Source organism: Enhydra lutris, unplaced genomic scaffold (genome assembly GCF_002288905.1).
Source record: "Enhydra lutris kenyoni isolate GAN:26980312 unplaced genomic scaffold, ASM228890v2 scaffoldscaffold4, whole genome shotgun sequence".
Classification (NCBI taxonomy): domain Eukaryota; kingdom Metazoa; phylum Chordata; class Mammalia; order Carnivora; family Mustelidae; genus Enhydra; species Enhydra lutris.
In genome coordinates this window covers 44,376,484-44,401,381 of record NW_019154088.1, presented here as the reverse complement: position 1 = coordinate 44,401,381, position 24,898 = coordinate 44,376,484, and the positions used below count along the sequence as shown (strand labels likewise).

Here is a 24,898-nt window from a genome sequence, read left to right as displayed (position 1 = left end):
CATTTTGATGATTAAGACATCTTTCTGGAAATCGACAGGAATACAAGGCATAGATGTGAGGATGATGTCAAGTGTAAACAATATTTAAGCACAGGGATTCTTCAGTAGACACTGATATTGGATTTTATGCTTAATAAATTCAAATAAAATATATTAATAAGGAGTAATAATCAAAATATGATTTCACATATGGATAAATATATGACAAGTTTTCTGGAAAATCATTTAAATATACTTATGTAATAAAACATTGATTGCTTTAATTATCAGTTTATTTGGGGGGCACTAAAGTAGCATTTCTTTAAACAAAAGACTGCTGATAAATTGTCAGTGTTTACTAAGGACGGCTATAGAAGAATTTCAGTAATTATCTTTTTTCTAAAATTGGAAGCAGGGATGCCTGGGTAGCTCAGTCAGTTAAGTGTCTGTCTTCGGCTCAGGTTGTGATCCCAGAGTCCTGGCATGAACCCTCATCAGGCTCCTCGCTCTGCAGGGAGCCTGCTTCTCCCTCTGCGGGCAGCTCCCCCTGCTTGTGCTGCTTACTCTCATGCTCTCTCTTTCTCTGACAAATAAATGAAATCTTATAAATAAATAAATAAATAAATAAATAAATAAATACAGCTTTAAAATTGGAATCAGTTTTGTGTTATGGAAAACACGTATCTAGATAACCATTTATAGTTGATTTTTTTTTTTTACAATGAGGTACATGTTGGCTTTAAAAAATGTTCCTTTTAAGTGTGATATGTAAAAAGAAGTATAAAGATGCAATTATATGGCAATATGATACTTCTTTAGTTTTTAAGTTCTAAGAACTTACATATTTTGATACTTTCCCTTTAATAAGAAAATGTTGTCACTGGAAATGTATGATACAGTCAAAGTTCTAATACAACACTGTAATATATTAGATTATTGCTCATTGAAAGTTTATTTCTCCCTAGTTCTGGTCTTTGGAAATAGTATATCCTATACTCACAGATGTGGAACTTGGTTATGTGATTTACCTTTGTCATATATGTAGAAATGATAGAGGTTAGTTCTAAGCATCGTCATTAAAAGACCTTGCAAACTTCTACTCACCCTCAAAATCATCTGACTTCAACAATGAGAAAACCTGCCTTAGGTACTTTGGTGATCCAAAAAAGGGTAAGAGACATGTGGGGCTGACCTGAATTCAACCTATAACTGGAAGCAAGCCCAGTTAGGCCAAGCTTAAATAATCTAAAACCCGACCAACCTATAGATGCACAAGCAAGGAATACATGCATATTGTTTCATGCCGTTAAGAATTTCTGGCTATTTGTTACACAGAATTGTTTTGCAATAACAAGATGAAACAAGCATACTTTTACTTTTTCCTTGATGTTGATATATTGATAGATATTAAATTGCAATTCTGCAAAGTGAATCTTTTATAGAAAGCAGTGCTAACAAAACCATTCCCTAATTTATTAAAAATGTCCAGAAAATTTTATGTCACAATTTTTACAGTTTTACATTGAGTAAACTCAACAGTCTGTTTTTTTTTCTCCTTAAGATATATAGAAAACAAATGGTTGTTATCTCTAGTAATTAAGATTATGTTTAGCTGTATACAACTAAAAAGACCAAAATAAATAGGAGCCTCAACGAGATACATATTTAGTTCTCTCAGGAAGAATCAGTTCGGACATAGGCAGTCCAGTGCTGATGCATGCTCCATAGTATCATTAGAGGTGAAAGTTGTAGCTTTCTTTTTCACTATCAGAGGACATGACTTTCATGCTTGAGGTTACCCGATGATCTAGGGTAGCTGCTATAGTTTGAGACATCATGGCTGGATCACATACCATAGTGAGGTAAAGTCAAAGATATAAAATTAAAATCCTTAAAAAACAACAAATGAATAAAAGCCCTTCTTAGTTGATTAAGCTTTCTTTTTTTTTTTTTTTAAGGATTTTATTTATTTATTTGACAGAGATCACAAGTAGGCAGAGAAACAGGCAGAGAGAGAGGAGGAAGCAGGCTCCCTGCTGAGCAGAGAGCCTGATGTGGGGCTCAATCCCAGAACCCTGGGATCATGACCTGAGCCGAAGGCAGAGGCTTTAACCCACTGAGCCACCCAGGCACCCCTGATTAAGCTTTCTTTACTAGTCTTCCCAGAACCACCAACTGGCATTTCTACCTCGATCTCATTGGCAAGGATTCGGTCACATGACCACATCTTGCTTAAAGGGAGGCTCAGAAACATAGTCCCTCTAAAAGCTGGGTTCTCTTGCTAAAGAGCCTGGGGACTGGAAATAGGTTAGAAAAGTAGCCTTTCCAGTGACACTGCTCTATTTCTTTCACTAAGAAAAGTATTGTGTCTCATTGGCCATAAAATCACTAGAAAATAAGACTTTATATGTAAGAAAATTTTAAATCTAAATTTTCTCTGACTCAGAAAAAAACTGCACAGTTTGAAATATTTTTATATTATATATTATATAATTTTTATATTATAATTTGTAGTTTAAATTCTATTTAAACTATTTTAATATGTTTTATATGATACTTCGATATTATTGTCCACTCACCCTTCCAGTCTCAGTTTAACACTGATACAATATAAAAAGAAATTACTCTGCTAGGTTCCTCATTGTTACTATTTTTTGTGCCAATGAGTTTGAATGAATAAATAAATGTATCAGTCAATGAAGTTGCATAATGTTTCCCATGAAAAGAATATTATTGACTTTTTTAAAATCCAAAATACAGTAAGATATGCTAATCTTTATTTATACATTTATGTAAGCATGGCTTTCCTTACTGTTTTTCTTCTAAGCTTTTAATTTTAGAATATTTTGATGATTGAGACTTTTTATCATTGTCAGTGATTGAATTAAAACTGTAACAGCAATACATTTAAATTTTATATCATTATTTTCTATTATATAAAGTTTATTAAAACATATTAACCTGAGGCTTCTCCTAGAGTGTCAAATTGATTGCCCAAGTGGATATCTATTTAAGTTTTATTAAGCTAAAATAGTCTCAGAAAACTTAGAATATATTCATAGGGATATTATAGATTTCAACTAAGTTGAACTGAATAATTAGTCAAAGCACATACTGTGTGCTCAATAATGTTAGCTATTATTTTAAACAATATTATAAAAGAGTAATCACTTAGCTCATTTGAGCAGGAAAATAAGATTAAATTACTTTGGTGGCAATATGTAGGATGGGTGGGAATCAGAATTTACTAGAAGCAAGGAATGCAGGTAAAAGAAGAAGTTGTTGATGAGATATAGAAAGTCAGGTGACATTTATAGGATCAAATGTAAAACTATTAGTAATAAACTCAGGACATAGCAGAAGTTAAATATCTTATAGCTATAAAGCAGCACACCAGGTTATCCACAAAAATAATTGAAGGAAGTGATCATGATCCCCTTATATCAAAGAAATGCCAAAATGAAATGCCAGAATCAAAACCCTAAATACTGATGTATTTGTACATTCTAGAAACAGTAACTTATGAAGAAAGATGCTGACTAAGCTGCTTAATTCTGGTTTAAGGTTGAAATTTATAAGGAATTAATCTTTAGGCTGAGGTGTCCTTTCACCTGCTGATCCAAGCATGGCAAGAAAATAATTAGACTGTGTTATTTCCAAACTTGATAGAAAACCAGTTTTTCTTCTGTAGTAATTTATCATTACCTGCTAAAGAATGATTATTTTTACTGTTATATATGGTCTTTTGGGTGGTTCTCAATGTTGATGTTTTGTTTTAACACATGAAAGTAATAAGTTCATGGTGGAGGGTTTATGCCCATAATACACGCAAATTCTTTCCTGAGGCAATATGAAATACCCTGTCACTTAATGATTTATATAACAGTTATGATCACAGAACTCAGCCCAACCAGGCATACTTTCACTGGAGTCCTGAAATAAAATTCAAAAGCAGAACCTGCATTCTCTTAAACTGTCAGGACTCACAAAATCAAAAGCTTTTTGTATGACTAACCATTCTCCTAAAGATAGATTCATTATCTTAAATCTATCACTCATTGCTATGTAATGCAATTCAACATAATTAAGTCCTCCCTAGTGTAAAAGTCCTTTATCCCTTTTCTAAGGGAATGTGAATAAAGTACACATTAGTCAGAAAAATTTGTGAAAGCAACACATTTAATAAAATATATAATAAATAATATAATAATAGGAAGTGGAGAATAGTGATTAGGATTAGGAAAGTAGCCTTAAAATTGGACAATATTGAATTTCTGTATCATCTCTTGCTTCTTACTAGCTATGTGTCCTGGGAAAGTATCAGTTCTTTAAGTTTCCTTGACTAAGGAAATAAGGATAAGAATACTAACCTCACTGGATTTTTATAAAAATTAAATGAAAAATAACGTGTAGAATATTCAGTGCAATACCTGGAAATGGTGAGTCTTCAAAAAGTCCTCAAAAAGTTGGTAGCTATTATTATTATTATTATTATTTTTACATTTCTTGGTAAACAAAAATACTTTGAATATTTTCAACTTTCAACCCAAACTATAATTCCATAAATGGTTGAAAATTAATCAAATGCGCTTTGGAAGGATCAGCTTTCCTGGTGTCTGGGGGTTGAATTAAGGGATATACTATACAGAAGTTACCATGTAGGCACCCTACTGACCGAGGTCACAGTGAAGGGGAAGGAGACTATTTTAATATGATTTGTGTGAAAAACACATTAGAGAATCCTTAAATAACCTTAATCTTTGCAATTAGTTTCTTAATTTCTATATAAAGAACACTGTGGTTGTGAGGTTTCTTCCTAGAAATTTAATTATAGTATTAAAATATGAATGTACTGTAACTACATTTTTATATTTGAAAGTGAATATTATTTCATGTTCCTTAAATGAAGTTTATACTCCATTTTTAACAAAGTTGCTGATTATGTCTTGAAAATTCATGTTTTTCATAATGGGACAGCCTGACTGTGACCAAACTAACAATTTTTCTGAATCAGAACAACCTGTATCCAGTTTCCCTACACAATAACATATGTGCTTGTTTAAGCCTACATAAGAACTTTATCAAACATTCACCTTTTGTTCCATTTTTACCTTAAAAAATTTATTATAATTATATTATAAAGAGAAAAAGGCTCATTATCAAAAAATGCCCAATAATCAGGGAAAGCTTTGGGTGAAATTGTTTTGATGAAATTGTGGTTATTGAAATTATACAGAAGTTCTATTATTTAAACCAAAATAACTCTTTATTAATAAACTGAAGAAAGATCATTTAATTATTGCATTAAGATTTATCTAAACTTGACCTTCCTATGCTCTATCCATTTTACATAAAATCTTTTAAACTCTACCAAATCACAAATCTAAACTCTGTTATTCAATATTTATACAGTCATGATTACAATTCGTTAAAGTTATTACTAAATAACTCCATAAAACATAACATAATACTTTTCTCCCTTCTCTTTCCTTCCCTCCCCTTCCTTCCTTTTTCTTACTGAAGACTAGTTGACATACCATGGTACATTAGTTTCGGGTGTTCAACATAGTATTTGGAAAACTCTATACATTATGCTATTGCCACAATTGTGGCTCCCATCTGTCACCATACAGTGCTCTTACAACACCATTGACTATATTTCCTGTGCTGTACCTTTCCTTCCTATGACTTATTCATTCCATAACTGGAGGCCTGTGCCTCTCAAACCCCTTCACCTATTTTGCCCAGCCCCCTCCTTTTTGGCAACCACCAGTTTATCCTCTGTATTTATGGGTCTATTTCTGTTTGGGGTTCAGAGAAAAAAACATTACCTTTATTCATGCCACTGAAGATAAATATGTTCTGCAAAGTTAAAAAAACAAAGATGTTTCCTTGAGCACTCCCTAAGCTAAGTATTAGCAGTTACCTTTCAAATGCCACGTATGTGACAAAGGCTCCAAAATGTTCTTGCGAGGGGTGAGAAAAGCTTGAACTTGAAAACACTTTCAAATGTTCATTTGAACATTGAATCTGTTCTGTATCTTCTGAGATACCATATTTATTCTTTTTCTCTCCTCTTTTATTAGTTTACTTTTTGAGTTTTTATTTTTTGAAACAGTAAATCTACACATGGTACTAGAATAGGTGAAAATATAATAATATGGATTGACATTTAATTATAATTGAAAGTTAATTTAACTCATTGAATTGGGATTAAATTAAATAACTACAATGTTTAGAACAGATAGTAGTCACTCATAAATATTAGGTATTTAATAATATTCTCATGTAATTCTTCTAATATATTTTAAAAGGTTACATTGGAAATGTAAAGTCACATAAAAGATATATACTAAATAGTTAAGACTGTGTAAAATGCTAGTCTCTGTTTCAAACCCTTCACCAGAAACTAAATTTTTTTCAGGGAGCTAAAAGGCCTATTCAAAGTTCTAGTCTAATAGTTGTTTTATTTTTTCTGGAACTACATTTTTAACTTTAAGTCATAAAACCCTTGATATAGTTAGAAAGTTTTTGGCTCGATTTTTCTTCTATTTCTTCCATTTCTATGGTCATTGAGCAAGAATGTTTCATTTGGTTATCACTGAAGACTTTTTTCTATGTGTCTTATGTTTAGTTCTCATTTTTTTAATCATCCTTGAAATATATTTACAGTGTCTTTCATTTATACACCAGCGGTATTTTCCAGAGACTGCCAAATCTCCAGTTTACGTCCCTACATGAGCAGTGGTTCATTAGGTAGACAATGAAAAAAGAACTTAGCAAACTAAAAGACTAAACTTCACTGAAGCTGTGGACCCATTTAGTGCTTTCTTTACCTGAGAGTTATTTGTTCTTTTCTTTGTTTTGTAATCGGGTTAACTATTATGGTAAGGAATATATATTAGAAAACCTGTAGGGAATCAAGACTTTCAAAGCTAAATGCCATGTCTTTCTAATCTTCCTTGACATTAGTTTATCATGTAAGTTAAAAACTTTGATTGCTAAAGGACAGTTGGGAATTTGAAATATTAACAAGTGCATTTTTAAAATTATTGTAATCCTTTTTTTAATCAATTGCTCCATTATTATTTAATGTTACAAGAGAAGATGTTGAGGATACGGTCCCTTAATGTGGAGATACTTTCCAAGAACGTGAAGACAAACCCACTAGCACAAAATTTAAAAAATGGCTAATGAGCTTTGAATTGATTTTAAAATCTAAGATAAAATCATAGATAAGAATCAAAGTAAAAACAGTAGCCTTGAGAGCCTAAGCTTTAAATCAGATGGAAGTTGTGGTAGTGAAGTAGGCAAAAGGTGGGTTGAGAGAGAAAAGTGTTCAGTCCACGGGGTTCCTGGGTGGCTCAGTGGGTTAAAGCCTCTGCCTTCAACTCAGGTCATGATCCCAGCGTCCTGGGCTCGAGCCCCGCATCGGGCTCTCTGCTCCGCAGGGAGCCTGCTTCCTCCTCTCTCTGCCTGCCTCTCTGCCTACTTGTGATCTCTGTCTGTCAAATAAATAAATAAAATCTTAAAAAAAAATAATAAAAATAAATAAATAAATAAATAAAATCTTAAAAAAAAAAAAAAAGTGTTGAGTCCAAAGCCTTTATGTCAGGGATGAAAACACTGGAAGAAATTCCAGTGCAAATACACAGAATCCCCAGGCACAAGGAGTATTTTATAAAAGTAAGGGAAGAGCAGTAGAGTAAGTCTAAACGTTCCCTGAGAAAGGCACCTATAACCCACGTGAGTAGTTAAGGCTATGCTTGCCTCCCAGTGTGTAGCCCACAAAGAATGGCCTGGAAGCTCTGGGTCCTGGCAGGGTGAGCCCTGGAGTAGCACAATAGCCCAGACTGAGTAAGATTTTCAGGTCCCCGGGGACTGGCTAGTCTTTTGCTTCATTGTGGTGCTTGAGAAGCAGTCAAGATTTACCAAACTTCTGAGGAAGGGCAGAGATAATGCTTAGACCCAAAGAACCTGTGATTTGCCAAAGACACAGGCTGAATAGAAATATTGACCCAGAGGCCAAGGCAGTTTCAAAGATATAAGCAAAATATGCTAGTAGAGGACAAGAAAGACCAAATAAAATTGACTAAGTCTGAGAGAAGATCAGTAGGAGACAGGATAATCTAAACAATAGGCAACCTCTCTACTACCATGCCAGGAGCACTTAAACTAGGGAGTGGGTTTAATTACCTCCCCAGGTAGTACTCAGTACTCTAAGTGATTGAGTTTGAAATCTGAGTTTATCAAGTGCAAATCTTAAACATATGAGTTTAACTTGAATTATCAAGAATCAGTTTTTCAAAAAAAAAAAAAAGAATTTTTCATCATTGGAATGAGGTAAACTAAATTCAATTTTAGAAATATAAATAGTATTCAATTTCTAGAGCAAATTATGAAATCTGCACTTGCTCTAAATGCTAGTGAATGTAGCTTTCTAATACTCCTCAATTATATGCTGTAACATTATTCTGAACCCCATCCTTTGGAATCAGATTTCCCAGATATTGTATAGTGGTTAGTTGTCCTATTACCAGTTAATATAATATCAAAGGAACTTTTTTTTAAACTTTATTTATTTATTTATTTATTTATGTGACAGAGAGAGAGAGAGAGAGAGAGACACACACACACACACACACACACACAGTGAGAGAAGGAACACAAGCAGGGGGAGTTGGAAAGGGAAAAGCAGGTTTTCCACGGAGCAGGGAGTTGAATGGGAGACTTGGATCATGACCTGAGTGAAAGGCAGTTGCTCAACCACTTAGCCACCCAGGTGCCCCAGGAATTTTTTTTTTTAATCATGCAGCATCTCACCGCCTAAAACAGCTGTTCTTATTTTGCATAACCTTTCAGTAGGTTTATGTATTTTGTACAACCACAATCATATTGTTTACATTTTGCACTCTGCTACTTTAACTTCACATTATGTTAGACATTTTTCATGTTTCTCCATCCTCTTCAAAATTAGAACATTCACCATATTGGTAAACAATAGTTACTTAAATCACTTTCCTAAAATGTTCTTAACCAGTTATTAACTGAGATCACTATTAAGTAGCATCTGTTATTTTATTTATGGATAAATCTGAAATTAAAATATACATGAATATGTGCATCACTTATGTTAAATTATGAGAATATATTTTCAAGTCAGAAGATTTTAGTGTCACTATGGCTGTTACCGAATTTTACCAAATAAGATTACAATGAAGTACAAGGCCATCTGTGCTGAAAGACAGTACTGCTCTAATTCCTCAATTCTGTTTCCTTATTCCACTTTTCTAGTGTTGCATATTTGGAATCCATTATATGGTAGTTATTAAGATGAACTTGCCAGTATTTAGGCAATAGAAGTTATTTACCAGACAACATTGTGTATACAGATACAGACCTTGCTCTGTGTAGATTTCTGTCAATTTGATGACTACCACAATTACATTATTAGCGTTCTTAGAGTTCTGATTTAAACACGGATCTCTAACATAACATAATAAGAAAAAAAGGCGTCTAATACTGGGGTTTTTACAATATTTACAAAGTTACAATAATTATGGGATGGTGAGTGTTACAAGTCTCTTGAAACACAAATTCTCTAAGTGAGACACTAAAAAAATAAATAATAAACAGGATCCCTACACACTTTCTAAAAAGCCTTTAATATTGTAGTGTGATATACACTGAGAGACAAAAACTATGTACTTGGCATTGACTGATCCCATTTGTAACAATGGAAATGCAATGAAAAGCAGTAGGTGTTTCCCACATACCTCAGACGACAACCCATTATCTTCAGTCAGCAGATGCTGATGCAGTTTGTTGAAGAACTCCTTACAAATCAGTCAGCTGAAAGCTTCAGGCTAGCTTTCAGGCAAAGCCATCTAACTTTCACTAAACATGATTCAGTTAAGAAAAATCACTCTAGCTTCCAAAGACGAATGACAGACAAAAACTATTAAACATCTGTGTATCTAAAAGATGTACTGTCAATTCCAAAGGCATTAATATCTTGAGCAAAGTTTGAAAAACCAAATATTTCAAGGGTGTTGAAAAGTGCCTCTAATTCAGAAGATTTCATACTGAGTGTGAAAAGAATAAGATTCAGATTTGTACTATTGAAGGAAGAAAATGCATGTAATTAAAGGATAAATATATACTACTATTCTTAGTAGAAAAAAGAAATAAGGTACATTTACTGCCACAGTATGTATTAACCCTTTAACCCCTAAGGTATTACTAAAATAATAGTGTATCTTAAAGCCCAGGTCACCTTTATTTGAGGCTATAAGGCATCTGGATTTTAACGCATCAAAACATTATCTTAGCTAGTTTAGACTCTGTGGAATGATCATAAGAGTATATGATTTAATGTCTGTAATACGTGGGTTTTTAACATCAGCTATTATTTTTACTAGTAATGTAGCTGGTAAACACGAATGGAAGTTTCCGATAAAATGGGTACATCAGTATCTTTCTTTTCTTTAAAAGATTTTTAATTTATTTATTTGAGAGAGAGAGAGCACAGGCACAAGAAGGGGTAGGGGCAGAGGGAGAAGCAGACTCCCTGCCTAGCAGGGAGCCCTGATGCCTGGCTTAATCCTAGGACGCTGAGATCACAACCGGAGCTGAAGGCAGACACTTAACCACTTAACTGACTGAGTCACCCAGGCATCCCTATCAATATCTTTTTTACAGGTTACATCAAAATAAATGGCATAAACATGTATATGTCTTATATTCAGTTGATGTACTCTCTTTTCTCCTTTAGGCTCTCACTTAAACAGTATCTTTCACTGGAGTTCATTATCATGCTGAAAGAGCTTTATGTCAAAAAGGAAGAGACAGCAGCTTTCCCCTCGTTAGCCACATTTCAGAATTCATTGCAGATTTCTACTTAAAGGAGCTAATTTTATTCCTTTTAAAACTAAAAAAAAAAAATTGTGTTTTTTTTTTTTCCTTCTGTAACCTTTTCAACAATAGCATTTTAGCTATCTTCTGTGGTAAAAACATTAAACCACAGCGTTTAATAAAATGCTTCACTGTAGGGGATTTCTAGGTTTTGAGGCCATCCCCTAAATCATTTGAAAGGAATGTATCCCCTAGGAAAAGGAAAAGTTAAATGGAAAGTTAAAAAAAAAAACTTGATAAGAATTTTTTTAATACATTGCTTTCATAGGAACATGTGTATGGGGTACACTTACGATTAGGGTGCCACATTCTGTGAGGGTTTTGTGGTATTACCTCCAAACAGTGGATTGTTGTTGCATTTTCTTTTGTGTATGTGCAAACACTGCATTTAATTTCACATTTTTACGTTTTGCACAGCTCGCTGAGATATAATATGAAATATTTAATTGCTTATTCTTCAACTGCTGAAGAATATACTTTCATTACAGCTTTAAAATTAAAGACTTGGAACCAAAGTTATTGCTTTTTTAATACACATATGAAGTTATGTACTCTAGAGTTTGTAGTAAGTAACAACATCATTGTATCTGCCAACTAAAATTACTTGAGGAGAGCATCTCATTATAACAATAGAATACCTACAATCCTCCCTGGGGATGCACTACAAATATTGGGTTGTTTTGAACTTATATTAACATCCAGAAAAGTTCACCTTGATTAAACTTGCTTGTTCTTAGATAATAGTTAAATGTCAAATCATTCTGTATATATTTTTGTGAGTTTAAACAGCTTTTATCTATCTTCTGAAATAATAGTCCTTTGCCTTAAGTTAAAAATCTAAGAGCAGTGAAAGAAATTGTCACTTACATTCTATTAACTTATAGAATACTTGGCCTCCAGAACTAATAGGAACTTTGTAGTCTCTAGTACCAACTAAGCCTGAGTAAAATGCTTTCTGAACAATTAGGTTTTTTGTCCATTTTTACCCTTGCATGTAAATTCAGTGATTGTATGTGGTTATTGCTAAGTAAGTTGGATTTCCCGCTTCACCCCTGGAAGGCCAGTTAGAAATACGCGACATGCTAGAGTTTAATCTGATCACATCTTTATCAAGTTAATGACCAGACACTGCAGGTATAAAAATTATTAAGAAATTATTTCTGGCTTATAATCTATATGCAAAAAAATACTATAAGTATATTATAACTAAATAAATAAAGGCTCTGGTTAAAAAAAAAAGTAAGGGAGGCATAAATTTTGGGGAAGCAAGGAAAAAGTGATGAGTGAAAGAGTCATTTTGTGTGTAAACAAATTTTGCAGTTGTTACTCTTCGGCTACATCACCTTAAAAGAGTTATGCTAACTTCTCTCTGCCTTAGTTTCCTTATCTGTAAAACAAGGCTAGTATTAGTTCCTACTTACTAGGGGTTGTGCTGGATAAATTTAATAAGTATAATACAGTTAATGTAGTGCTTGGTACATATAAAGACTACCAGATATAGTGTTTTTTTTGTTTTTGTTTTTATTATGTTTTTAACTTAAAGATGCAAGTTAGGCAGTCATCAATGTAGAGGTGTTAGAAGAAGCTACTAGTATCAGTGAGGTGGTCTAGCAAGACCGAGCTGCGCCTCACCAAATGTAGCTCAAGGACCATCCACATCTCAATGGTCTTGTAGGGAAATGTGGGTGGCTCAGTAGGTTAAGTGTCTGACTCTTGATTTTGGTTCAGGAGCATAGGGGCTCCACGCTGGGAATGGAACCTGCTTAATATTCTCTCTTTCCCTCTCCCTCTGCCCCTACACATCCTTCTCTCCCTCTGGAAAAAAACATAAAAATAAAAAGTGAATTGCCTGGGGTACCTGGGTGGCTCAGTGGGTTAAGCATCAACTCTAAATAGAGTGAAGTCCTTTGTTTACCCCTCACAATTGCATCTTCTTTTGGTGCTCTCTTAACCCACCTGACCAGTATTTTGAACTTAGTATTTACTAAGTTTTGCATTTCTTTATATCCAATGCATATCTATGCATCCCTCTTCAAAATACATACTTTGAATTTAATTTTTATAATATGCCTGTTTCAAAATTAAGTTTAGCTCAACATCACTTTTGTGAAATTCGTCCATGATGATACATATAGTTTAGGTTCATTTTTCATGCTCTATTTTCTATTACATTTTATTATTTTATCTCTTATTGAGGTTTAGATCATTTTCTGTACTTTCTATGCCATGAATATTTCTGTTTGCATGTGTAGAAATGCAGGAGTTTATCTGTTCTCATTGTAATATTGTTTTTATTGCCAAATTGCTCTTCAGTTTACATACTCATCAAGGCTATATTTTTAGAAGACAATTTCCCACGGATGTCTTGCTTTTTTGCATATCATGTATACAGAAGCCCTGTCTTTTTATTCCAGCCTATCTTCCCAAGGTCATTTGTAGTGCAAGCATCCTTAGAAAACAGAGATATTGTTTCCCTTTAGAGCAGGGAAAGTCTGTTTAACGTCCAGTATAGTAAATGTTTCCCTCTTCGGTGATGCCTGAGCAGGTTTTGTTACTGTCAGTCATAAAATACTAAGGTTTCTTTTTTTAAGTTTTTATTTAAATTCCAGTTAGTTAACACACAGTAGAATGAGAGTTTCAGGTATACGACATAGTGGTTCCATACTTTCATACAACCCCAGTGCTCATCACAAGTGCCTCCTTAATCCTTATCACTTTGTTAACCCATCTCTCCCTCCCTGCCCCCCCCCACACACACTCCTCCCCTGTCCTTTCTGGTAACCAACAGTTTGTTCTCTAGAGTTTGGAGTCAGTTTCTTGGTTTGAAGCTGAAGAGTATTATGCTAAGCGAAATAAGTCAGTCAGAGAAGCATAAATACCCTCTATCTCTCATACCACTCATAGGTGGAATTTAAGAAACAAAACGAATGAGCAAAAGGGGAAAAAGAGAGAGAGAGATACTAAACTTTTTTTTTTCTTAAAGATTTTATTTATTTATTTGACAGACAGAGATCACAAGTAGGCAGAGAGGCAGGCAGAGAGAGAGGGGGAAGCAGGCTCCCCATGGAGCAGAGAGCCCGAGCAGAGCTCAATCCCAGGACCCGAGGTTACTACCTTAGCCAAAGGCAGAGACTTTAACCCTCTGAGCCACCCAGGCGCCCCAATACTAAGCTTTTTTTAAGCTCCGCATCCCTCAGCTGTGATACAAACGCAAGGCATGTACAAAATCCATGTGGGCCCTTGTGCGTCCCCCATGCAAGACTTAGGAGACAAGGGGAAACCAATGTGAATGTCAAGATTCTTCTGTATACTGTGTCCTGAGTTCATTTCTTTGACCTAGCTGTCTCTAGTCTTCTGCTACTCTCTGTAACACTGTTGTAAGCTAACTCCTTAGCTTGTTAAGTGGAGTCAAGCCTTACCCATTCTCCCACTTCTCTCACCCTCCCTGTTCTTGATATGTATAAAAATTCTCATTGTTCTCTATCTACATCAAACTTTAATATTGTTATTTTACAAGTTTTTGTTTATCTGATGATGGAAAATGGTATTGTGATTTTAATTCCCATTATCTTGGTACATGGTGAGACTGTACCTTTTCTTTAATTAGTTATTGGGGTTTCTGCATCTATGAAATACCTATTCCTATTAGTCTGATTTTTCTCTTGGATTATTTTTCTTACTGAGTTAGGAGAGTATTAATATGATTTAGTTAGCTGTACATGTTCTAAATATCTTCCTCAAACATCTGCCTTGATTTTTGCTGTTCAGTGGAGCACTGATGAGAAGAAGTTTTTCTACCAAAATTTTAAATTTAGTATTAATGTCAAATTTAAGATTGACTATTTTATCAATCTTTTCCTTTACTAATTGTGCTTTTCTAATCTGTTTAAGAAAGCAGTATCTTACTTGAAGTCATAATGACATCCTTCTGTATTTTTTCTAAGTAGTTTGACTTTTGCTTTTTGTTAAATTTAAGTCTTATTTGATCTTCATGAGATTTTTCTTTTTTTTTTTTTTTTAAATATGGTATTCATCCATTTGAGAGAGAGAGAGAGTGTGTGTGCATGCAAAGGGGCAGAGGGAGATGGAGAAGAAGATTCCCAGCTGAGCAGGGAGCCTGTTGTGGGGCTCGATCCCAGGACCCTGGGATCATGACCTGAGCTGAAGGCAGATGCTTAACCAACTGAGCTACCCAAGTGCCCCTTTCTGAGACTTTTTCTATGTTTTTCCCATATACATAACCAGTTGGATGATAAATCTTTCTTTCTTGTATGTGAACAACCCCACAAATATGGTTATGGGCTTTCTGTTTTATTCTATAATTTTATTTGTCATTTCTTAATCCTGTGGTAATTGCATATATTTGAGATTTACATATCCAGAATTATAAGAGATTAGGCTATATAATTAAGACTAACTCACCCTCAGAAAACAAGCAAATATATAAATATAGGAAAAATATGTACGCACATTTAATTATATACTATATATGTGTATATATATTACCAGGTAAAAATGTAAGGCAAAATGGAAACACAAAGTATTTTTTTTTTTTAATTTATTTGACAGACGGAGATCACAAGTAGGCAGAGAGGCAGGCAGAGAGAGAGGAAGGAAAGCAGGATCCCTGCTGAGCAGAAAGCCCTATGCGGGGCCCGATCCCAGGACCCTGGGATCTGACCTGAGCCGAAAGCAGAGGCTTTAACCCACTGAGCCACCCAGGCGCCCCGGAAACACAAAGTATTTTAATTGGAATATCCCACCCAAATTGCTTTTGCCTTCAGCTGCTCACCAACCCAGACAAACTTGGAGTCTTATAGTTTGGTAGTGGTGATCAAACAGAAATCAAAACCCAAGGTCTGCCTAAAACAAGGGATCATCTCCACTTTAATCTGTGACACCAAAGTGTTTAAAATGAAAGTAAAAGTGAACCATATTGTTGATGTGCTTAGGAACATGTCAGAAACAAAAGTATATCTCTAAAGGAATATAACTGTGCTCTAGGTGACGGAGAACCCCCAGTAATAGTATTTTTAGTCATGTAATCAACACACATGTTAAAAATTAAAAAATACAGAGAAAGGTGCCAAAAACAAGGATACTTCAGATATAAAAATATAAGGCAACTATACTTATACTACTTATATGAATAAAACTGAAAATGTATGCAAATAAAAGAAAATATGAAGTGGCCCAATAGATTTTTTTGAAGACTACATTTTTTTAGAGTAGTTGTAGGCTCATAGTAGTATTGAGCAGAAAGTACAATGATTTCCCATATACACCCAACCCCAGCACTTGCGTAGTCTCTAGCAGTAACAACATCCTCCAACAGAGTGGTACATTTGTTACGACTGTTGAACCTACACTGATCCATTATTATCAAGCAAAGTCCATAATTTACATTAGTGTTCATTCTTGATGTTGTGTGTTATGTAGTTTTATAATTACCTATATCCACCATGATATCATCATATGGAGTAGTTTCACTGTCCCCAGAATTGTTTGTGCTCAGCTTCTATATCTCTTCCCCGCTATCTACCCCCCGCCCCGGCTCTGGCAGCCACTTATCTTTTTATTATCTCCATAGTTTTACCTTCTTCAGAATGTCATGCAGTTGGAATCATACATTATACTACCTTTTCAGATTGGTTTCTTTCAATGAGTATATGCATTTAAGTTTACTCTATGTCTTTTCATGTCTTAACAACTCATTTCTCTTTGGCATATGTGAAATCCCATTGTCTGGTTGTAGCACTGTTTATTTGTCTCTTCATTTACTAAAGGACAACTTTGTAGTTTCTAAGTCTTGCCCATTATGAAAAAACTAGTATAGACATCCATTCATGGGCAGATTTTTGTGCCAAACCTAAGTTTTCAGCCCCTTTAAGTAAATACCAAGGGACACAATTGCTTGATTATATGGTACAGGTGTGTTTAGTTTTGTGAATAAAAACAAAACAAAACCTAAACTATCCTCCAAATTGGCTATACCATTTTTGCATTCCCATTAGCAATGAATGAAAGTTACTTTTGCTCCACAAACCCATCAACATTTGGTGTTGACAGTGTTCTGGATTTTGACTATTTTAATGGGTGTACGGTGGCATCTCATTGTTTTAATTTGTATTTCTATGATAACATATAATATGGAGCATCTTTTCTGTTATGATCCATGTTCCATTTTTTAATTGGGTTATTTATTTTCTTATTGTTGAATTTTGAGAGATCTTTATATATTTTGGATGTGTCTTTTACAAATATATTCTCCCAGTCTGTGCTTTTCCTTCAATTCTCTTGATACTATCTTCATTAGAAATTTTAAATTCAAAGAAGTCCAGCTTATCAACTATTTCTTTCATGGATTGTACTTTTGGTATTGTATCTTCAAAGTTATTGCCAAACCACAGTCATCTAGTTTTTCTCCTATGTTATCTTCTGGTAGGTTTGTAGTTTTATGTTTTATATGTAGTCTGTGATCATTTCCAACTAAATGTCATGAAAAGTATAACGTTTGGATTTAGATTCAATATTTTTCATGGGGATGCCCAGTGTTCCATTGCAGGTTGCTAAAATACTATTTTGTGCCACTGTATTATCTTGGCTTGTTTGTCAAAGATCAGTTGACTATAAAGAAGATATGGTATATATACAGTGGGATATTAATTCAGCCATAAAAAAGAATGAAATCTTGCCATTTGCAATGACAGGGATGGAGCTAGAGTGTATTATACTAAGTGAAATAAGTCAATCAGAGAAAGATAAATACCACATGATTTCACTCATATGTGGAATTTAAGAGTCAAAATGAACAAGCAAGGACAAAAAGAGAGCGGTGAACCAGGAAACAGACCCTTAACTATGGAAAACAAACTGTTACAGATGGGGAGGTTGGTGGGAGCATGGGTTAAATAGGCAATGGGGATTAAGGAGGGCACTTGGCATGATGAGCACCAGGTGATGTATGGAAGTCCGGAATCACTGTATTGTACACCCAAAACTAATACTACATTTTATGTTAACTAACTGGAATTTAAATAAAAACTTTAAAAAAGAATAAAAAAGTAGTTAAAACATATATCTCTTCAAATCTTCAGTTTGAGACTGTAGTCGAAACTATTGTTTTATCCTCTGACTCCTAATAAAATAGCATATTAAATCTGTTTAATCAGCCAAACTACTCTGTGATAATTTGGTAGTTATCTGCAAACATCTGCATGGAAACATCTACAGAACTTGTTGCTTATTATAGAAATTTGAACTTTAATAAAATATATCCACATAATGTACTTATTTAATAAAATTTCAGAATGCTTTTTCACCCATTTTGTTAGAACACAGTAAGTATCTTTGAAGAAAATATTGGGGATGTTACTACATAATTCTTCTGATTTCAGGCTGGACAGCAGCGTTGGTGGGAACAGGAGATTAAAATAAATGGAAATATTCAAAAAGGAGAACTAATTACATATAACTTGACAGAGCTAATTAAACCAGAGGCTTATGAAGTCCGGCTAACTCCTCTCACCAAATTTGGTGAAGGAGATTCAACAATTCGTGTCATTAAATATAGTGGTAAGTAGTCTTTTATTTTAAAGTATTTATTTGCATATTAAACTGTCTGGAATATGTACATTGCAGTTATCTATTAAAGTTATAAAAAACTAACATTTGGAATATTGATTTTCTGGGTCATCAGCCAAGTGACAAAAAAACAAAACACCCAGCAAACAAGCAAACAAACCCAGAAAACTTAATCATCATAAATTATATTTGATATAAATATAGAAATATAGAATGATGTTTTAGTTAACATTGAATCAATGTGATAATGTCAACAATGTCCCTTGATCCTTTATCCCATGCTATGATACAATAATTCTGCATTTTCTTCAAATTCTTAATGTCTTTAAAATTTACATCATTAAGAAGTTAGCAAATGGGAGCGCCTAGGTGGCTCTGTGGGTTAAAGCCTCTGCCTTCAGCTCAGGTCATGATCTTAGGGTCCTGGGATCAAGCCCCACATCGGGCTCTCTGCTCAGTGGGGAGCCTGTTTCCCCCTCTCTCTCTGCCTGCCTTTCTGCCTACTTGTGATCTCTCTCTCTCTGCCAAAAAAATAAATAAAATCTTAAAAAAAAAAGTTAGCAAATGTTATCAAAACTTGTTTTTTAATTGATAGAGTTTATTTTTAAAGCATTTTTAGATTTACAAAAAAACAAGCAGGAAGTAGAGCTTCTATGCATTTCCTTTCCCCCAACAGTTTCCCATATTATTAACATCTTTCTTTAGAAAAATGCCATGCAAAATATTGAATCTAAATACAAACGTTATACTTTTCATGACATATAACTGAAAATGGATCACAGATCTACATGTGAAACATAAAACTATTAAACTACTAGAAGATAAAGAATACTGACATATTGTTATTAAAGCAAGTAGTTTACATTGTTTATTATTATGTGGTACCGTTATATGAATTGTGATAAGTTGATATCATTTATTCACCATTACAGTGTCATACAGAATAGTTTCACTGCCCTAAAGATCCCCTTACTTACTCATCCAACCATGTCCCCTCCAAACCTGACAACCACTAATCTTTTAATTGTCTGTTGTTTTGCTTTTTCTAGAATGTTGTATAGTACAAATAATGGAGCAAATAGGTTTTTCAAACTAACTTATTTAACTTAACAATATGCCTTTAAGGTTTTTCCCATGTCTGGGGCTTGATAGTGCATTTCTTTTGATTCTTTAATATCCCATTGTATAGATGTATTGCAGCTTGTTGAAGTACATTCTAGTTTATTTTTTTTTTTAGTCATTTTTTCTTTTAGATTGCTAATGTTAAAAACATAAATGTATGTATGTTTATGTGTGTGTTAGGGAAACAGATTAATATTTTATCAATTGGAATTTATGAGAATTATTTCAGTTGAAATTTATGATATTCATGACTACCTCTAGAATTGTCAGTATATTTTTCAGGGTTGAATGAATCATTAGCAAAATATTTCATATTTATTTCATTACTTTAGTGAATTATTACTCTCTTTATCATTGATCACCGGGGCCTGATTTTAAAAATAATAGAATGTGGTTTTTTGCGGTTGGAGTTCTCCATTCAGTTAGTTAGTTAAATTTTTTCAGTGTTCCAAAATTCATTGTTTATGTATCACACCCAGTGCTCCATGCAATAAGTACCCTCCTTAATACCCACCACCAGGCTCACCCAACCCTCCACCCTCCTCCCCTCCAAAACCCTCAATTTGTTTCTCAGAGTCTATAGTCTTTCATGGTTTGACTTTCTCTCCGATTTCCCCCAATTCACTTTTCCTTTCCTTCTCCTAATGTCCTCCATGTTATTTCTTATGTTCTACAAGTAAGTGAAACCGTATGATAATTGATTTTCTCTGCTTGACTTATTTCACTCAGCATAATCTCCTCCAGTCCCACCTATGTTGATACAAAAGTTGGGTATTCATCCTTTCTGATGGCTGAGTAATATTCCATTGTATATATGGACCACATCTTCTTTATCCATTTGTCTGTTTAAGGGTATCTTGGCTCTTTCCACAGTTTGGTGATTGTGGACATTGCTGCTGTGAACATATGGCCCTTCTTTTCACTACATCTGTATCTTTGGGGTAAATACCCAGTAGTGCAATTGCAGGGTCATAGGGTAGCTGTATTTTTAATTTCTTAAGGAATTTTCACACTGTTTTCCAAAGTGGCTGCACCAACTTGCATTCCCACCAACAGTGTAAGAGGATTCCCCTTTCTCCACAACCTCTCCAACACTTGTTGTTTACTGTCTTGTTAATCTTTGCCATTCTAACTGGTGTAAGGTTGTATCTCAGTGTGGTTTTTTGATTTGAATTTCCCTGATGGCTAAAGATGATGATAATTTTTTCATGGTTCTGTTAGCCATTTATACGTCTTCCTTGGGGAAGTGTCTGTTCATGTCTTCTGCCCACTTTTTGAATGATTATCTGTTTTTTAGGTGTTGAGTTTGAGGAGTTCTTTATAGATCTTGGGTAACAGTCCTTTGTCTGTAGTGTCATTTGCGAATATCTTCTCCCATTCCAAGGGCTGCCTTTGTTTTGTTGACTGTTTTCTTTGCTGTGCAGAAGCTTTTGATCTTGATGAAGTCCCAAAAGTTCATTTTCACTTTTGTTTCCTTTGCCTTTGAAGACATGTCTTGAAAGTAGTTGCTGTGGCTGATGTCAAAGAGGTTACTGCCTATGTTCTCCTCTAGGATTTTGATGGGTTCCTGTCTCACGTTAAGGTCTTTCACCATTTTGAGTTTATCTTGTGTATGGTGTAAGAGAATCATCAAGTTTCATTCTTCTATACATAGCTGTCCAATTTTCCCAGCACCATTTATTAAAGAGACTGACTTTTTTCCACTGTATATTTTTTCCTGCTTTGTTGAAGATTAGTTGACCATAGAGTTGAGGGTCCATATCTGGGCTCTCTACTCTGTTCCACTGGTCTATGTGTCTGTTTTTGTGCCAGTACTATGCTGTCCTACTGATCAGCTTTGTAGTAAAGCTTGAAATCAGGCAATGTGATGCCCCCAGCTTTGCTTTTCTTTTTCAACATTTCCTTAGCGATTCAGGGTCTTTTCTGGTTCCAAACAAATTTTGGGATTGTTTATTCCAGCACTTTGAAAAATGTCGGGGAAATTTTGATCGGGATGGCATTGAAAGTATAGATTGCTCTGGGCAGGATAGACATTTTAACAATGTTTATTCTTCTGATCCATGAGCATGGAATGTTTTTCCATCTTTTTGTGTCTTCTTGAATTTCTTTCATGAGTGTTCTGTAGCTCCTCAAGTACAAATCCTTCTCCTCCTTGGTCAGGTTTATTCCAAGTTATATTATGGTTCTTGGTGCTATAGTAAATGGAATTGATTCTCTAATTTCCCTTTCTACAGTTTCATTTTTAGTGTATAAGAAAGCAACTGATTTCTGTGCATTGATTTGTATCCTGCCACATTACTGAATTGCTGAATGAGTTCTAGTAGTTTGGGGTGGAGTCTTTGGGTTTTCCATATAAAGTATCATGTCATCTGCAAAGAGAGAGTTTGACTTCTTCATTGCCAATTTGAATACCTTTTATTTCTTTTTGTTGTCTGATTGCTGTTGCTAGGACTTCTAGTACTATGTTGAACACAGAGGCAAGAGTGGGCATCCTTACCATGTTCCTGATCTCAAAGGGAAGGTTGTCAGCTTATCCCCATTGAGGATGGTATTCGCTGTGGGTTTTTCAGATGGATTTTTTGAAGTTGAGGAATGTTCCATCTATCCCTATACTTTTTAATCAGGAATGGATGCTGTATCTTGTCAAATGCTTTTTCTGCATCAATTGAGATGACCATATGGCTCTTCTCTCTTCTCTTATTGATTTGTTCTGTCTCATTGATTGGTTTGCAAATGTTGAACCACCCTTGCATCTGGGGGATAAATCCCACCTGACCATGGTGGATAATCTTTTTAATGTACTGTTGAATCCTTTTAGCTAGGATCTTGTTGAGAATGTTCATCAGGGATATTTGTGTGAAATTCTCCTTTTTGATGGTGTCTTTGCCTGGTTTGGGGATCAAGGTAATGCTGGCTTCATAGAAAGAATCTGGAAGTTTTCCTTTTGTTTCTATTTTTTGAAACAGCTTCAGGAGTATAGCTATTCTTTTTTGAATGTTTGGTAGAATTCCCCAGGGAATCCATCAGGTCCTGGACTCTTGTTTTTTTGGGAGGTTTTTGATCATGGCTTCAATCTTGTTACTAGATATTGGTCTATTCAGGTTGTCAATTTCTTCCTTTTTCAGTCTTGGAAGTTTATAGATTTCCAGAAATGCATCCATTTCTTCTACGTTGCTTAACTTATTGGCATATAACTGTTGATAAAATTTCCGATGATTGTTTCTGTTTCCTTGGTGTTAGTTGTGATCTCTCCCCTTTCATTCATAATTTTATTAATTTGGGTCCTCTCTTTTCTTTTGGATTAGCTTGGCCAGTGGTTTTTTGATCTTATTAATTCTTTCAAAGAGCCAGCTTCTAGTTTCATTGATGTGTTCTACGGTATCTCTGGTTTCTAACTCATTGATCTCTGCTCTAATTTTAATTATTTCCCTTCTTGTGCATGGAGTTGGCTTAATTTGTTAATTTTCCAGTTCTTTAAGGTGTAAAGAGAGTTGGTGTTTTCAGGATTTTCCAGTTTTTTTGAGTGGGGTTTGGATGGCTATGTATTTTCCCCTTAGGACCGCCTTTGCCATATCCCATAGGTTTTGAACCAATGTGTCTTCATTCTCATTGGTTTCCATGAATTGTTTATGTTCTTCTTTGATTTCCTGGTTGATCCAAACATTCTTGAGCAAGATGGTCTTTAGCTTCCAAGTGTTTGAATTCCTTCCAAACTTCTTCTTGTGTTTGAGTTCCAGTTTCAAAGCCTTGAGGTCTGAGAATATGCAGGGTATTATCCCAGTCTTTTGGTATTGGTTGAGACCTGATTTTTGACCCATATGTGATCTATTCTGGAGTAAGTTCCATGTGTGCTCGAGAAGAATGACTATTCTGGTTTTTTTTGTTTGTTTTTTTTTTTGTTTTTTTTTTGTTTTTTTTAAAGATTTTATTTATTTATTTGACAGAGAGATCACAAGCAGGCAGAGAGGCAGGCAGAGAGAGAGGGGGAAGCAGGCTCCCCTAGAGAGCAGAGAGCCCTATGCGGGGCTCGATCCCAGGACTCTGAGATCATGACCTGAGCCGAAGGCAGCGGCTTAACCCACTGAGCCACCCAGGCGCCCCTATTCTGTTGTTTTAGGTTGGAATGTTCTGTATATACCTATGAGGTCCATCTGGTCCTATGTGTCATTCAAAGCTCTTGTTTCTTTGTTGATTTTCTGCTTAGATGATCTGTCTGTTGCTGAGACTGGCATGTTAAGATCCCCTATAATTAGTATATTCTTATCAATATGATTCTTTATTTTGATTAACAGTTGACTTACGCAGTTGGCTGCTCCCATGTTGGAAGCATAAATATTTACAATTGTTAGATCTTCTTGGTGGATAGACCCTTTAAGAATGATATAGTGTCCTTCTGTATCTCTGACTACAGTCTTTGGCTTAAAATCAAAGTTATCTGATATGAGAATCACTATACCAGCTTTCTTTTGAGGCCCTTTGGCATGAAAGATGGTTCTTCATCCCTTCACTTTCATTCTAGATGTATCTTTAGGTTCAAAATATGTCTCTTATAGACAGCATATTGACGGGTCCTGTCATTTTTTATAGTCTGCAAACCTTTGCCATTTTATGAGAGCATTTAGGTCGTTCACATTGAGAGTGATTATTGAAAGATAATTTTTTATTGACTTCATGTTTCCTGTGAAGTCCTTGTTTCTATAGATTCTCTCTGTGAATTTCTGTTCTATGTCATGCTTAGGTTCTTCTTTTATAGAACCCCCCTTAATATTTCTTGTAGTGCCGACTTGGTGGTCACGTGATCTTTTAAACCTTGCCAGTCTTGGAAGCACTTTATCTCTCCATCCACTCTGAATGTCAGCCTTGCTGGATAAAGTATTCTTGGCTGCATGTTCTTCTCATTTAGTGCCTGAATATGTCTTGCCAGCCCATTCTGCCTTGCCATATTTCTGTGGACAGGTCTGACATTATTCTGATGGTCCTCCCTCTGTACATAAGGAATCTCTTCCCCCTAGCTACCCTTAAGACATCTCTGAATTTAAGACTCCTGAATTTCACAATAATGTGCCTGGAGATCTTTCTACCCTTGTTGATCTTGGGGGGTGTTCTCTCTGCCTCTAAAATATGAACATTTGATCCATTCCCCAAATTAGGGAGATTTTCCTCTAGATTTGTTCAGCTATATCTTCTAGTTCTTTTTCTCTCCCTCCACCCCCTCAGGAATCCCAATAATTCTGACAGTAGAACCCTTTGTGGCATCATTTATTTCCCTAATTCTGTGTTCATGGCTTCTGAGCTGTTT

General features: G+C 34.8%; 1 protein-coding gene across 1 annotated transcript in view; it reads left to right on the top strand.

Annotated features, from left to right (window-relative positions):
• The window catches only part of LOC111138987 (MAM domain containing glycosylphosphatidylinositol anchor 2), an 853,965-nt gene that overhangs the window by 781,486 nt on the left and 47,581 nt on the right, over positions 1 to 24,898 (top strand). Inside the window, exon 11 of the mRNA XM_022491049.1 lies at positions 18,291 to 18,468. Coding sequence (XP_022346757.1) covers positions 18,291 to 18,468 — 178 coding nt within the window. The remainder of the gene's footprint in view (positions 1 to 18,290; positions 18,469 to 24,898) is intronic.